This window comes from Hemicordylus capensis, chromosome 15, assembly GCF_027244095.1.
Source record: "Hemicordylus capensis ecotype Gifberg chromosome 15, rHemCap1.1.pri, whole genome shotgun sequence".
In the NCBI taxonomy this organism is placed as follows: domain Eukaryota; kingdom Metazoa; phylum Chordata; class Lepidosauria; order Squamata; family Cordylidae; genus Hemicordylus; species Hemicordylus capensis.
Window position 1 is genome coordinate 52,291 of NC_069671.1, and position 13,872 is coordinate 66,162.

General features: G+C 65.7%; 1 protein-coding gene across 15 annotated transcripts in view; it reads right to left on the reverse strand.

Annotated features, from left to right (window-relative positions):
- OLFML2A (olfactomedin like 2A) overlaps positions 1-13,018 on the reverse strand; it is a 32,858-nt gene extending 19,840 nt beyond the window's left edge. For 10 of the 15 annotated variants that reach the window (XM_053279661.1, XM_053279668.1, XM_053279666.1 and 7 more), the window contains exons 1-7: positions 8,788-13,018; positions 2,776-3,036; positions 2,469-2,576; positions 1,480-1,665; positions 820-1,078; positions 413-658; positions 80-265 (exon numbers count right to left, since the gene is read on the reverse strand). In XM_053279661.1, coding sequence (XP_053135636.1) covers positions 80-265; positions 413-658; positions 820-1,078; positions 1,480-1,665; positions 2,469-2,576; positions 2,776-3,036; positions 8,788-8,889 — 1,348 coding nt within the window. In that variant the 5' untranslated portion in view covers positions 8,890-13,018. The other 5 variants (XM_053279667.1, XM_053279665.1, XM_053279674.1 and 2 more) reach the window with 5 other exon arrangements.
- Between the last annotated feature and the right edge of the window lie 854 nt (positions 13,019-13,872).

Genomic DNA, 13,872 nt, shown 5'->3' on the forward strand with positions numbered 1-13,872 from the left:
GAGCCTCCCACTGGCCAATGGAGGGCCTGCCCCCCCCCCCCGAGCCCAGAGCAGCACCCCTCCCCGCCCCCCCACTCACCTTGCTTGAAGTTGTCCAGGTTCCGGAACTCCACCAGGCTGTTCCCGTAGTAGTAGTTGGTGACGTAGAGACGGCCGTCTGGGGCAGTGGGGTCCTTCATCCAAGCGCCCTCGTTGCGCCCGTAGCTGTGCTGCTCCTCCGGCGCCTCCACCGCCGCCAGGGTGCCTTCACACTCCGCCTCACGCCCTGCAGAGCCAAGGGCCTTCAGCAAGCCACCTGCCCCCCCCCCCCCGCCCCGCAAGCTGCAGCTCCCATCTCCACGAGGAGCCCCAGCCCCCCGCCTCCCGGCCCAGCAGGCCCCAGCTGCTCTTCAAACCCCTGCTGTGTACGTACTGCGGTGAGGGGTGGCAGGCCCCTCCGTGGCGTTGCCCTGATCTCCGACAGGAAGAGCTGTGCCTGGCCGATTGCGGCCTCCGGTCCTGGGAGCCCAAGTGATGCTAGGCGCATGTGTGGTGCTGATGCCACTGGTGCTGGGCACTCGGGTGGTGCGGGGAGCTGCTGACCTCGGCTGGCCCTCCCGGACTGTGTGGGGCTCGAGCGCTCTGCCCGTCTCTGGCTCCCCTGCCTTCGTGGGGGTCTCTGTGGGGAGCAAGCAGCCGGACTGAGCAGCCCTTCCTGGGCTGAAGCCAGGGCCGCCTCTCGCTCTGGTGCGCCCTCACAGCCAGGGCGGGCTTCTAAGCTTCCCCGGGACGGAGACAGTGCCAGGACCCCCCTCCGCTCACACCAGTCTCGGGACATACCATGGTTGCTGACCATCCCCTCGGCTTCTTCCCGGCGGCCGGCCTTGTAGTAAGTGAAGCCCCGGACCACGGTGGCTTGCGGGTGCCCCGAGGAGGGCTTGGGCTTGGGGGTGGGCTGAGGGGGGCCAGCCCGCCCCTTGGCGTTCTCCTTCCTGGGCGGCTTCTCCTGGGGAGCCCGCAGGGGGGCCTTCTCGCCCGGGCTCTTCCGAGGACTGGGATACTTCCCACCAGTGACCTTGCCTCTCCCTCCGGCTGGGTCCTAGGCGGAGAAGAGCCGGGTTCAGGAGGATCCAGAGCCGGAGGGGCAGACGAGAGGGAGCCCAGGAACTGTGGGGGTCCACGGGGGCCCCACCCTCATGCCCAAATAGACTCCCAGGAGAGACACGGGAGGCAGGTTTTCCAGGAGGGTGGGACGAACCCCCATGGCAGGCATTCCGTGGGGACACGTTTGATCCTGGTCTCCAGCCCAAAGGCTCTCCCAGCAACCAAGCAGGGTTCGGATCTCCTGGGGTTGGGCAGGTGACCGAGTAGGGATCCCACCGGGGGGCGGGGGGGCAGTGCTCTGCCTGGGCTCCTTGGGCGCTGCCCCCTCCAGCCGAGGCCTGACCCTCCTTCAGCATTCTGGCTGCCCCCAGACTCTGCCAGCCAGGGAGGGCCCACCTGGGCCTTGCTCTCGGGCGTGGCGGCGGCATCTTTCTGCAGCAGCCGGGAGCCCAGGCTGGAGAGCTCCTTCTGGATGCCCAGCACGACCTCCGAGTAGTTCTCGTAGCGCTTCATCTGGCTGCTCAGCTGCAGGACGCTCTCCCTCATGAAGTCGTTCTCCCGGCTCAGGTTGGCCTTGATGCTCTGTTCAAGTGGAGGGAAGAGGAGACGCCTTTGCCGGCAGCAGTAGGAGCTGCGGTGCTCAGCTGGGAAGACTGCCGTCCCGTGGGCCAGGCCTGCAGGCGGGGCCCCGGTGGGCGTCAGCAGCCCCAGCAGCAGCCCTGGGGCTCCGGGACGGGGGAGCCAGCCGTTGCAGCGGCTGTGTGAATGCTCTAACCCAAGTCCCAGGTCCTGCTCTCCGCCAGGCCCAGGACACCTTTGGCGGAGCCTTCCAGGATGCCAGTGACGGAGCGTCAGTCTGCCCATTTGCCCCTTTCCTCGACTCCCCCACCGGGTCTGAGTTCAAGTCCTACCACGGAAGGGGGTGGGCGCACAGCGGCTGCTGCATTCTGTCTCAGGGCTTCAACGTCTTTAAACAGCACAGGACCAATTTCCCCACAAAGACCTGCCCTTGGGTTATGGGGGAAGGTGGGAGGCCTTGAGTGACATCTGCAAGCCCAGCCCTCATTCAGAGGAAACTGAGCTCCCTCCCCTGCAGCCTTCTGAACACAACAGCTGAGAGGGCATCCCAAAGGAAGGGGGCTAGCTCAGCCCCCTGCCAGTCATTGGAGCCCTTGGCACCGGCTGGCCCTCCTCTGCCAACAGCACCCCCAGTCGCTCCCCGAGTCGGCCTGGCCTGGAGCCTCAAGTCCCGCTCACAGTTTCTGGGCGGCGATGGTGGCCCACCCAATTCCTGCCAGAGCACTGCCAACGGCTCTCTCTGGGGATGGCAGAATTCTGGTGGGCTAGCCCATGGACGGCTCCCCCAGGCCCGCCCCCCGGCTTACCTCCTCCAGGGTGTTCATCTGGGAGACCACCTTGCTGAGGTAGGAGTGGACCTTCATCATGTCCAGGCTGTAGAGGGTTCCCTCCAGGAGGTCCACCATGGACTGCAGCTTGGGAGGAACAAACCAGCCCGTGATGGAGGCTCGGCTGGCCCCCGAAGTGCCCTCTCTGCTCAGGCCAGGCCCCTCTCTGCTGCCCGGCGCCCCCTCCCAGAACATCCTCCCCCCCCCGGATGGGGGGGAAGCAGCCAGACAGCCCCTTCTGGTCCCAGGCCTGCCCGAGAAGCAGCTCCTCTGGCCAGGCGGCTACCTTCAGGAGCTCGGGGGCCCTCTTCTTCAGCTTCTCCATCTTCCACTCGTCCTCGCAGGGGTTGAGCGAAGCCGGAGGGGCGGTGCAGGAGCAGCGGCAGTCGGTGCCCGAGCTGACTGTCTCCACCGTGTAGAAGTCCTCCTCCGCGCGGCCCTCCCGCAGGCGGCTGCAGGCGGCTCTGCTAAGGGGCCTCAGGACGCACTTGCAGCGGCAATCGGAGCCTTCCGAGGTCATGCGCACCGGCTCCGCCTCGCCCAAGACCTGGAGGGGAGGGGTCCGATCAGGCCTGCAGCCTCTGCCGGCCCCCTCCTGGCCAACACCCCCTCCCATTGAGGGGCCTTCTCAGCTACCCCCTGGGCAAGAGACCCTCTTCTGGGGAGCTCTGGCCCCTGGCCCAGCGGAGAGGCCTACCCCCTTGCAACGGCAGGCCGGTCCTGCTGCCCTCTCCAAGCCTCGGGCGAGCACTAGCACCCTCACGCTCCTGCTCCAGCCAGCCCTTCTCCCAGCCGAACACCCCCAGCCTCCCCTCCACTACGTCCAGACCCCTGGCTGCTGCCTTGGTTGCCCTTCTCTGAGCCAGGAAGGGGCGGAACATCCGACTCCCCCTTAGCAGAAACCCCTACAGCCCCGTGGGAGTTCCCCTCTGAAGCCACTTCTGTGCCCAGCCTCGTCTGAGCCACTTCCGGCGGTGGGCGTCTTTCTGGAAGGGCAGCAGCCAGCCAGAGCGAAAGGCAGCAAACCCCTCGGAACAGTCCTCGGCTTCAGGCTGGGCCCCTGAGCCTCCCTCCAAAGGAGCGCGACCTCCAGGCCACGGGAGAGGCTTGACAACACCCCCCTTCCTTCCCCCCTCCAGCGCCCCAGTGGTCCCCCCAGGACTTGCTCTGGCCCCGCCCCAAGCCTGGTGATTCCCAGCCAGGGGCGGGAGGCGTGCTGTGTGACTCCTCAGCTGAGCTCAGCCAGGGCGGAGTTTCCCAGGCTGGCTGGTCCAAAGAGGCAGCAGGGCTCTGCTCCGTGGGAATCGCCACCAGAGGCTGGCAGCAGCAGCAGGCAGGGAGGGAGGGCAGGGCAGGGCAGGGCAGGGCAGGGCAGGGCAGCCCTCCCCTCTCCCACACTTCTCAGCTGGCTTCTGCAGGGCCGGGAGGGAGGGGCCAGGTGCTCCCCCCCAGCACATGCAGCCTGGGCTGCCTGGCCGCATCCAGCAAGGGCGGGGGGGGTCTGCTGAGAGGACGGCCCTCCAGCCTCACTGCACTGCAGGAGGGGGGCCCATCAGCAGGGGCCTCCGCCCAGCCCAGCCCAGGGGGGCAGCAGGTGGTGGGCTTCCTCTGTGTGGGACCCCGTGGGGAGAAGCCTGGCCGGAGGGAGGGGAGCCAGGCAAGAGGCCCATCCACCACTGGCCCCACTGCCTGGCCCGCGCTCCTGAGCAGCCTCCCCAGAGAGAGACCCCCGGCCCACCACCTACGCCCTGCTGAGCCCGCCCCCCCCCCCCCCCCCAACAACTGCTGGGCTGCAGCAGGTGGTGGCTGCTGCTGGCCGGAAGCCCTTTCCCAGAGGGCCACCGCCTGGCTGGGGGAGTCAGGGCCGGTCTGCCTCTCTGCAGTCTGCTGCTTCTTCAGGGCAGCAGCCGGAGGCGGAGTTGGGGCCCGACCAGCCCACGGAGGGGTCCGTGCACTGCTGCGGATTCACGGCTGGGCTGGGGTGCAGAGCAGCCTCTTGGCACCCCATCTTTCAAAGGGGGGGTCCAAGTGGGGGGGCAGCAAACGCGACCCTCTTGCAGCCTGAAGGTGCTCTGAGTGGTCACTTGTAGGCCCCACATCCATCAGATCAGGTGGGGAGAAGAGGGGAGGGGTCTCCTTCAGCCAGGGGAGCCTCCCTGCAGGCTGGGACCCCTGCCCCCCTCCATAGCAAAGGGCACAGCCCAGGATCCAAAACCTGCAGCAGAACTGGGGGGGGGGGGCACTCAGAGAGTCCCCATGGCAGGGAGGGGGCTGGGAGTGCAGGCAGAGGAGCTCTTGGGGAAGGGTCTCCAGCCAGAGCGAGGGGCCACATCCTGATCCTTCTAGGCCAGCACGTGCACCACCACCACCACCACGCTCCCGTTGCCAGACTTCCAGGCCAGCCTATCTCCCCCCCCAGCCCCCAATGTTGTTTTCCAAACTGCTTCCTTAAACAGGAACCATATGGGCTCTGCTTGCAAGAGGCACGCAAGGAAACCTTCCGAATCAAGCCGCTGGCACTTGGCAAAGGCCTCTCCAGAGCAGCAGCAGCAGCAGCAGGATGTGGCCCCCCATGCTGGCTCCTCCTCCCAGACAGGGCTACGAGAGGCCATGCCAGCCCCACGGAGGAAGGGTCTGGAGAGGAGAGCAGCTGATTTGCCCTGATTTGCATTTGGATGAGAGAGAATTCAGAACTGGGGGGGGGGGTTGGGGGCCATAGCCCAGTGGCAGAACATCTGGGCAGCTGCAAAGTGAGATGGACCCAGGGCCTGGCTTCCTACGGCCCCTCCTCCCCTGTCCCTGCCACGAACCCAGACCCCTCTCCATTGCCTTGGGACGGAGGGGGCAGGACAGCCTAGGGGTCCCAAGCGGAGCAGGGGCAGCCGCAGAGGCAGCGGCTGAGGGGGTCCCGAACACAGTCCCGGCTGGTCGCAGGAGCAGCCCTCTCCCAGTGGCGGGAGGTGGCTTCCACTCGCACTTGTGGCTTCAGAGGCTGCGGCTGCCAAGCGGCGGCGTCCCACGTGGAGGGCTGCTGCGGCCTGCAAAGCCTCTGAGGCTGGGCGGCTGAGGAGTCTGCCTTCCAGCTGACTGGCCCCGAGTCTCACGGCGGCTGAGCTGCTCCCGCCCGGCGGGTGGGGCAGTGCCAGAGAACTGCTGGGACTGACCTCCGGTCCGTCTGGCCCCAGCAGTGCAGCCCCTCGCTTGTGCGCTGATGCAGGCCACGTGAGCCATCGAGCGCTGCGGGAGCAACTCAGCCTGGCAGCCGCTCCCTGCAGGGTGCCAGATTCTTTCATGGCTGCTTAGACCAGCAAGTGTGGCCTGCTCCAATTAGGCTGGTGGGGGAAGCAGCACCTGGGGACTGCCGCAGAGGAAGGTGGAGTCTCCCTGAGCTGGCCTGAATGGACTCTCCCCATTTGCAAGAAACCCTGAGCCAGATCTTGGGCACGCTCAGTCCCCGCTGAAAAAGCAGGACTTCTAGAAGTCTCTAATGTGTTCAGGAAGCTTGGCTTTGAAGCCACTCTCACAGGAGCACAGGTAAAAGAGCTGAAGCAAGACAAATCCAAGAGGATGCCAGCGTGGCTAAAGAGCAGTGTCAGGGGAGCTACAAAAGGTAGGAGCGGCTCCTTCCAAAATGGGGAGTCCTGCCCAAATGAAGGAAACAGAAGACATGTGAGTGGCTAGAAGCAAGCAAAAGGGAACTTGAGGAGAGATTTGCGAAATGGGGTGGGGTGGGGAGACACTACTTGGCTTCCACGACCTCAAGAGCAAGAAGCCAGCAGGGAAGCGGCAGGACCCTGAGATGGCAGAGGACTCCTGCAGGAGGGCAGGCCGATGGCAGAGCAGCAGCGAGAGGGACTGTTTCCTGCCCCGCTGAAGAAGACGACCGCGGTGCAGGAAGGCCCGGCCTGAGAGCAGTGGCGGGGGGGGGGGGAGTCACCGCGCCAGCTGGATCTGGTGATCAGCTGAGCTGCAGCAGCAGATCCCACCAGACACCCCCCACCCCACCCCCACGGACTCAGGCTGCCCTCCCTCCCCCCACTGGGCTCTGCCAAGCCTGGCTGATGGCCAGCGGCGGCGGCGCCTGTGATGAGGGGGGAGTGGAAGCTGCCTTTCCTGCTGTGGCGGAAGTGCTGACAGTGGCCGGCCAGCGGCCTCCCCGGCCCGGCTTCTGCCCCAGACAGTTTGGACAGCAGAATCCGGGATTAAGCCCCTTCCAGGCTGTTTGGCTGAGCGAGCCGCGGCCACCACCACGCGCTCCGCTTCTTCCCACAGAGTCAGAGCCAGCCAGGGCAGCCTGGGAAGTCTGGGCCAGCCATGGGGCGGCGGGGGGGGGATGCGGGGGTCCGGCTGCTGGCTTAGGGCCCTTGGAGAGCACCCCTTCTCCCTGCAGCGCCAGGGGACCCAGCCCGGAGCCGGCGCAGGAACACAAGCCCAAGCCCTGCCGGCCAGCCAGTCGGCCGGCGGGGGGGGGGGGTGATGGGAGGGGCGGCGAGGAAAGGGCCCCTCCGCCACGAGCGCCCCGTGAGGAAAGGCAGAGAGCGCGGTGCCTGGGAGGAGCACCCCGAGTGGGCCATTGGGGAGCCTGGCCCTCGAGGCCTTTGGAGGCCCCACCCTCCGTGGCAAGTGAAGCACCTGCATTTTTCAACATGTAGGTTCTTGAGGGCACAAACCTCACCACCCCCCAGGCCAGACTGGAGAGGACTTGGGGCCCCCCCGGGGCTGTGGAGGCCCTGGACTTTGGCCCCAAACTCCAAGGGTAAGAGCGCCTCTGGCTGCTGGAAGCGAGCGGCTTCCCTGTGTTTCACAAGAAGGAGGCGGAGGCGGAGGCGCGCTCCCCAGCTTCCCAAGGCACAGCCCAGGCGCAGAAACCAGCAGCAGCCCTCTGCGCGTGGGCGAGCAGCATTCTTCTCCTGATGGTCTCTGGCAGGTCATTGATCCAATCAAGAATTAATTAGTCCCCAACAAGCTGTTTGGCAAGTCAGCCTCCTCCAATGGAGAAAGGGGGCCGGGCGAGCTCACAAAAGCGGCTTCAGATGGACAGGAGCCATCACGCTGCATTCCCTAGAAGCATGGCAGCCGGCTCCAGTGATGCACTCTGAACATGCCTAGAGACGCACCTGGTTTCAGACAGGCCCCAGATCCACATGCACACAGTGGCTGCTACCCACAGAGAGCAAAGCCCGCTTCCCACCCAACCCACGTCCAAGAGAGCAGCCATTCCAGAAGGGCAAGAGTGGCTCCCGCCTCCTGATCAAACCAAGGCATACATGGTTTGCCCCCTCCTTCCTGGAGCTGCTCCCCACTTCCGAAATTCTGCCTACCCCACCAGAGGAGCCGCCCCTCCCAGCCCAACCCACAAATCTATCCGGGCCAGAGAAGTCGGGTCTATTGGGGTTGACACCAACAGCCCCTCAGAGAGAGACTCCCTGCCTAGCCCAAGAACATCAGGCAGCTTCACAACAGCCAAGTGGAGGTCGCCTGACGCTCTACCCACTACCCCCCGCTCTCGCACTGTGGGGTGGGGCGCCAGGCTGAAGCTCCAGGCTTCCCGGGAGGACACAGATTCTCTGGATTGGGGGCCTGAGCTGGTGCCTGCCCTGCTGGCTCTTGGCCGCTCTGCCTCATGGCCCCAAAGAGTCCTCTGGGCCACCACAGGGCCAGGACCCCCCCGCCCCGGCAAGGCTCTCCGCCTGGCAGGCACCCAATGCAGCCGGCTCCCTGGGGCTCCTTTCCTTCTCCGGCCAGGCCAGCAGGGTTCCTTCCGCGGCCCAGTTTACACAGCCTCGGGGCGGAGGACCCTCGAAGGGCTGCCTCCTCTGGCCGGAGCTCCGCGCCTCCCGTGGCCGGTGATGGAGGCTCCATGGGCCAGACCCTCGGCCTCTTCAGGGGCGACCCCCACATCGGGGCCTCCTCCTTCCTTCCCCGGTTGGAAGAGGGGGCTCCCCTGGCGGCTGCCGCCCCGGCTCAACTGGGCAAGAAGAGCGCAGCCTTCTCGGCACCCACAGAAAGCGGACGCGCAATTGCTGGCGCGGCTTCGGGGACTCTGGTGGAGTCAGAGGCTGCCCAGAATGCTCACCCGCACGACAAACGCCTCCTCGGCGGCTTCGCATTCACCCCGCGCCGGACGGGAACCACCCGCGTCCGAGGGGAGCTTCCCTGGCCTGGCTCCTGCTGGGGGCCTCGCGGCGGGGCTTAGCTCGAGGGGTCCCAAGAGCGCGCCCCCCCCCGCGCGCGCACACGTGTCCTGGCTTGGGGGGCGGCCGGAGGGGGAGGGGGGGCCGCGACCGTCGGGTCCTACCTTGCTCTGCCCTCTCACCGAGGGGGGAAACAGCAGCCCCAGCAGCAGAAGCGCGAACGGGAGCCGCCAGGGACGGCGCTGCACCGCCTCCGGACCTCCCATGGCTGCAGGAGCCGACCGACGGGCGGCCTCTCCCTGCCCCGACGGCGCTGTCCAGCCGAGCGCTGCTGCTGCGCCCGCGGCGTCAGTCCGTCAGCCTCCAGGCTCTGCTGCGTGATCTGCTGCTGCAGGACGGAGGAGCCAGCCTGGGGCTGTTGCTGCTGCTGCTGCCGGCCTGGGAGGGGCTTCCTCGGGCGGCTGCGCCCCCGCCTCCCTCCGTGCCGGACGGCCTCTGGGCCCCGCCTCGCCAGGCCCCAGCCCGCCGAGGAGAAGGCGCCCCCTCGCTCTGTGCCCCCCCCCGGCTCCGAGCGCGGGGCGGGGGGGCGGCCACCTGCTGCTGCCGCTCCTCTCCGACGGCAGGCCAGGGCAGCTGCTGGCCTCAGCGCGACGCCCTGCAAAATGGGCCAAGGCGCAGCGAGGAGGGAGGCGCCTCCCTTGGCCACCACCGGGCGCCCGGGGGAGACTGAGGAGGCCGGCCCGAGGAGCCGTCGGTTGTCGGTGGGGGGCGAGCGCACATATCTTTTTCCCGGGCGGGCGGGCGGGGGAGAAGCACGTCGAAGGCGGCTCCTGAGCAGGGAAGAAGGCCGGGAGATTTGCAACAAAAACGATGGGAGGCGGGGTGGAGGGATTCTGGGATTTCTGCCCCCCCCCCCCCGGAGGAGTCCCTCATCCTCCCTTGGCAAGTGCCTGCTGTAGAAAGACCAGTAGATTAACTGGCACCTTTATTAATTAGCCTCCCCCCCCCCATTCCTTGAAATAAAACCAAGGCAGTGTACAAAACCTGAAAACACATACAAATGAAAAGTACCACCACTTTTAAAAGTGGCAAGCCAACACTTAAACTTTAGGTTTGTTTGTTCACTTTGCCTCTCCAAGGTGCTTGCGGACTTAATTAAAACACAATATACAGCCCAAAAGCTTGATGATAATCAAATGTGCTCTGTTTGTATCTTGGACAAGGACAGGAATGGAGCTTCTGTAGGCCAGACAAGCGATCCTGGTCCTTTATGGAATCTGACTGTCCTAAGATCGGTGGAACTCCCTGCCCAGGGATGCAATGGGTGGCCAATGGCTATTGCCAAGCGAGGAGGAGCAGAAAGCCGCCCAGATGAGAAAGCCCACTTTTGCACAGACCTGCAAAGCAGCCATGCATGTGTGGGGGCACGGCCTCTGCCCCCCTCAGATCCCCAGTGGCTTGCAGTGGAAAGGCAGCAGCTGCCTCACAGCCAGAAGCACACAGAGAAGAGCTGCAGGACACTTCAAAAGCCCCCCCCCATAAGAATTGAGGCTCTCTACACACACCTTGTGTGTCCCCCCACCACCATCCCCTGCTATAGAGGCCTTGGGATGAGTGGAGTTGTCATCCAACAACATCCGAGGAATCCAGGCTGGGAACCTTTGCTCTAAGGAGCTCTTCTCACTGCAGAACTCAGCCAAGCCCAATCACCTTGATAAAACAGAATGTTAAAAAATGGGGTCCCTGAGCACGTGCAGGGAGCATAATTTTCTGAGCCAGAGGAACATATATCTGCTTGCAAAGCTGCAAATGATGTCATCAACACCAAACAATCCTATTTTCTGTGTCTAAAGAGACTTGAACATCTAGGGGAAGAGAGCTGGTCTTGTGGTAGCCAGCATGACTTGTCCCATTTGCTAAACAGAGTCCACCCTGGTTTGCATTTGAATGGGAGACTACACATGTGAGCACTGTCAGAGATTCACCTCAGGGGATGGAGCCACTCTGGGAAGAGCATCTGCCTGCTTGCGTGCAGAAGGTTCCCAGTCCCCTCCCTGGCAGCATCGCCAAGATAGGACCGAGAGAAATTCCTACCTGCAACCTTGGAGAAGCCGTTGCCGGTCTGTGTAGACAACACTGAGCTAGATGGACGGGTGGTTTGGCTCAGTGTATGGCAGCTGCTGCCTCTGTTTCCATCTCTGACTCTTGGCATCCTGTGAGCAAAGCTTAGAAATGAGAAACCCAGTGAGCAAAAGACAGCCTGTTCCTTTGGGCGGGGGGGGGGGAGCCACGGGACCCGTGTCTCCCCCAAGTCAGCAGCAGCAGCACCTCGCAGCCTGGTGCAGGGGAGGGAAGCAAGTGGGGCTGGGTGGAGGGGCACTAGTCCCGCCCACCTGCAGCTGGGGGTTTGGCAAGGTGCTGGGCCGGGGCGGCTCTGGTAGCCACACCTTTCCTCCTCCTCCTCCTCCTCCACGAAAGGCCGGGCCGCTGGCCAGGCCTTGAGCAGCAGCTAGCAAGGCTGGGGTGTGTGGGATGGGAGAAGCTGCCACAGCTTCCGACCAGCTGGCTGACCCCAAGCCATGACTCTCCCAAACTGAGCAGGCAGCAGCTGCCTGTGGAGAGCAGTGTGGTGCAACTGGAGCCATGCCCTGCTGGCAGCCTTCCCTTTGTGCAGTGCAGTGCCAAGGAGGCGGCAAGTTGCTTGCCTCAAACCCTGGACAAAACGGTTCTGCAAGCAAATGGCGGGGAGGTTGTGGGCTGCAACTCAACTCTTTCTGAAGGTGGAGAAATGCTGGCTGTGGTGCCTGCTCTTCCAGAGACACACACAGCCCAGTTGCCTGGCCTCGGTCTTGGCGCTGGCCTCCCTGTGGGCACAGAGGCAGCAGCCTTGCCCTCTGCAGCCCTGGCCGGGGCCTCCCCGGGCTTCCAGAAGTCTAAAACAGAACTAAGAGAGCTGTGTGTGCTCCCGGGAGGCGCTCAGGGCCTCTTGTGGCAGGAGGTGGGTGGCCTGGATGGGCTGCATCAGGTTTGGGATCCTGCCTTGGGGTGTGGAGGAGGCTCCCTTGGGGCGGGCCATTGAGCCCCTCCCCAACACGGCCACTTTGGCTAGAACCAGCCTCTGGCAGCAGTCGTGGTTAGTGTGCTGGACTAGGACCCGGGAGAGCAGAGTTCGAATCCCCCTTCAGCCCCATGAAACTAGCTGGGTGACTCTGGGCCAGTCACTTCTCTCTCAGCCTAACTTACTTCACAGGGAGGTTGTGAGGAGAAACTTAAGTATGTAGGATTTAAAATGTTTTGGGTTTTTTTTTGTGTGTGTGTGTTTTTGTAATGCCAGTAGCAAGAGCCCCCCTCCACTCAGATCTCCTACACACACACACACACCGCCCTGGGGCAAGGAGGCTGGCGGTGTCTGGCCCTGGCGGCAGCAGCAGCAGCTTCCCTCAGCATCTTTCACCTGCGTCTGGGTCTGGGCCTCGCTCTGGCCTGCCCCACTTTGGGAGCCAGGCCTCCAGGGCAGGAGGCTGCTCTGAGGGAGGGCAGGCCCCTCCCAGCTCCTGCCTGTAGGCTTCCATTTTATGTTTACCTCTTCCTCCCAGGAGGAGCCCAGGCAGAGCGGCGTCCTACATACTTGGGTTTCTCCTCATGACCACCCTGTGAGGGAGGAGAGGCTGAGGGAGAAGGGAGGGGCCCAGCCAGTCTCATGGGGCTGAGGCGGGATTCGAACTCGGCTCTCCCCGGCCCTAGCGCAACACTCTAACCACTACACCACAGCGCTGGCGGGGGCCCCCCTTCTTCTTCTGACCCAGCAGGGCTGTCCTGACCTCCTTCAGAGGAAGCGGCTGCCTCCCGCCTGAGGGGGCTGCTGCCTGCAAGGGGCCTGGAGGCGGCCTTCCCGCGTCCCCACAGGATCTGGGGCGGCGGCACTCAGCTCGAGGGCCCTCCACACCCGAGGGGCAGGCAGCAGAACCCCCCCCCCACCTCGCTGCAGGGGGGCCTCTCGCGGGCTGCTCCTCAGCCGCCCCCCTCGGGGGGAGGACACTCCCCGCCTCCGGCGATGTTGCTGAGGCGGCTGCAGACGTGCACACATACACGCATGAGGCCGGTCAGGGGCGCCGCCGTCGCCGCCAGCTCTCCTCCTCGTGAGGGAGGAAAGGGTGGCAGGCCTGGTGGCGGCGGCGGGGCCGGATGAGCAGCAAGGACCACCGGCCGCGCTCCGCCTGCCTCCCGGGGCGACAGCAACGTCCAGCAGCAGCAGCAGCAGCAGCAGCAGCAGGGCGGCGGGTCCTGGCAAGGCGGGGCGGCGGAAGCGCGCCCCGCGGGGCGGGCACGGCCCTGACAGCTTATCCCCCGTCGCTCTCCCCCCACCACACACACAGAGGCGGTTTGTCCTGGCTGGGGACTACGCTTCCCGGCGTACCCCGCGGGGAAGGAGGCGCGTGCGCACTGGCGACGAGGGAGCGCTAGGGGCGTGTAGCGTTACTTCCGGCGCCTGCCGGCCCCGACCGATCTGTCAGTCAGCTGGTCATAGAGAGGCGGGGAGAGAGGACGGAAGGAGAGAAAGAGAGGCTGGTGGCGGCAGCGGCGGCAGCAGCATCAGCATCGGGCGGGCAGCTGGTTGGGGAGCAGCGTCGTTCCGCGGGCGCGCCAGGTGATGGGAGCGCTGAGCGGGGGGCGCCGCCGCTGCTGCTGGTCCCCCGCCTGCGGAGCCGCCTGAGCCGGCATGGAGCTCAAGCCGGAGCCGCCGCCCGGAGCAGGAGGAGGCGGAGAGGGGCCGGCGGGGGCCGGGAGGAGGCTGCCCTCGCCGCCGCCCCCCCCCGCACAACGGGAAGGAAGGGAGGAAGGGGAAGGGAGTCCTCCCCGGCCCGCCCGCCGCGCCTCCACTCCTGCCCCAGCCCCTCTGCGGGTTTCCTGGCTTCCCCGGGGACGGGGGAGGGGCGCGTGCCCTGCCTGCCTGCCTGCCTGCCGGGGCTGCCCCGCAAAGTCGCTCCCCGCTGCTGGCTCCTCTTCCCGCAGCCCTCCCCTCCCCCCGAGCCCGAGGGGGGAGGCTCGCCCGGGTGCTTCGGGGGGCCTCGGTGGGGTGGGGAGGAGAAGCTCCCAGGCGAGCGGGCAGCCCTTCTCCCCGCTCTTCTCTACGGGGCGGGGGGGCCAGGATGGTCCCAGCTGGAAGCGCCTCCGGAGCGGGGCTGCTGCGGGACGACCCCTCAAGCCCGCCGCTCCAGCTGCCTTTGTGAGCCGCGCCCCCCCCCAAC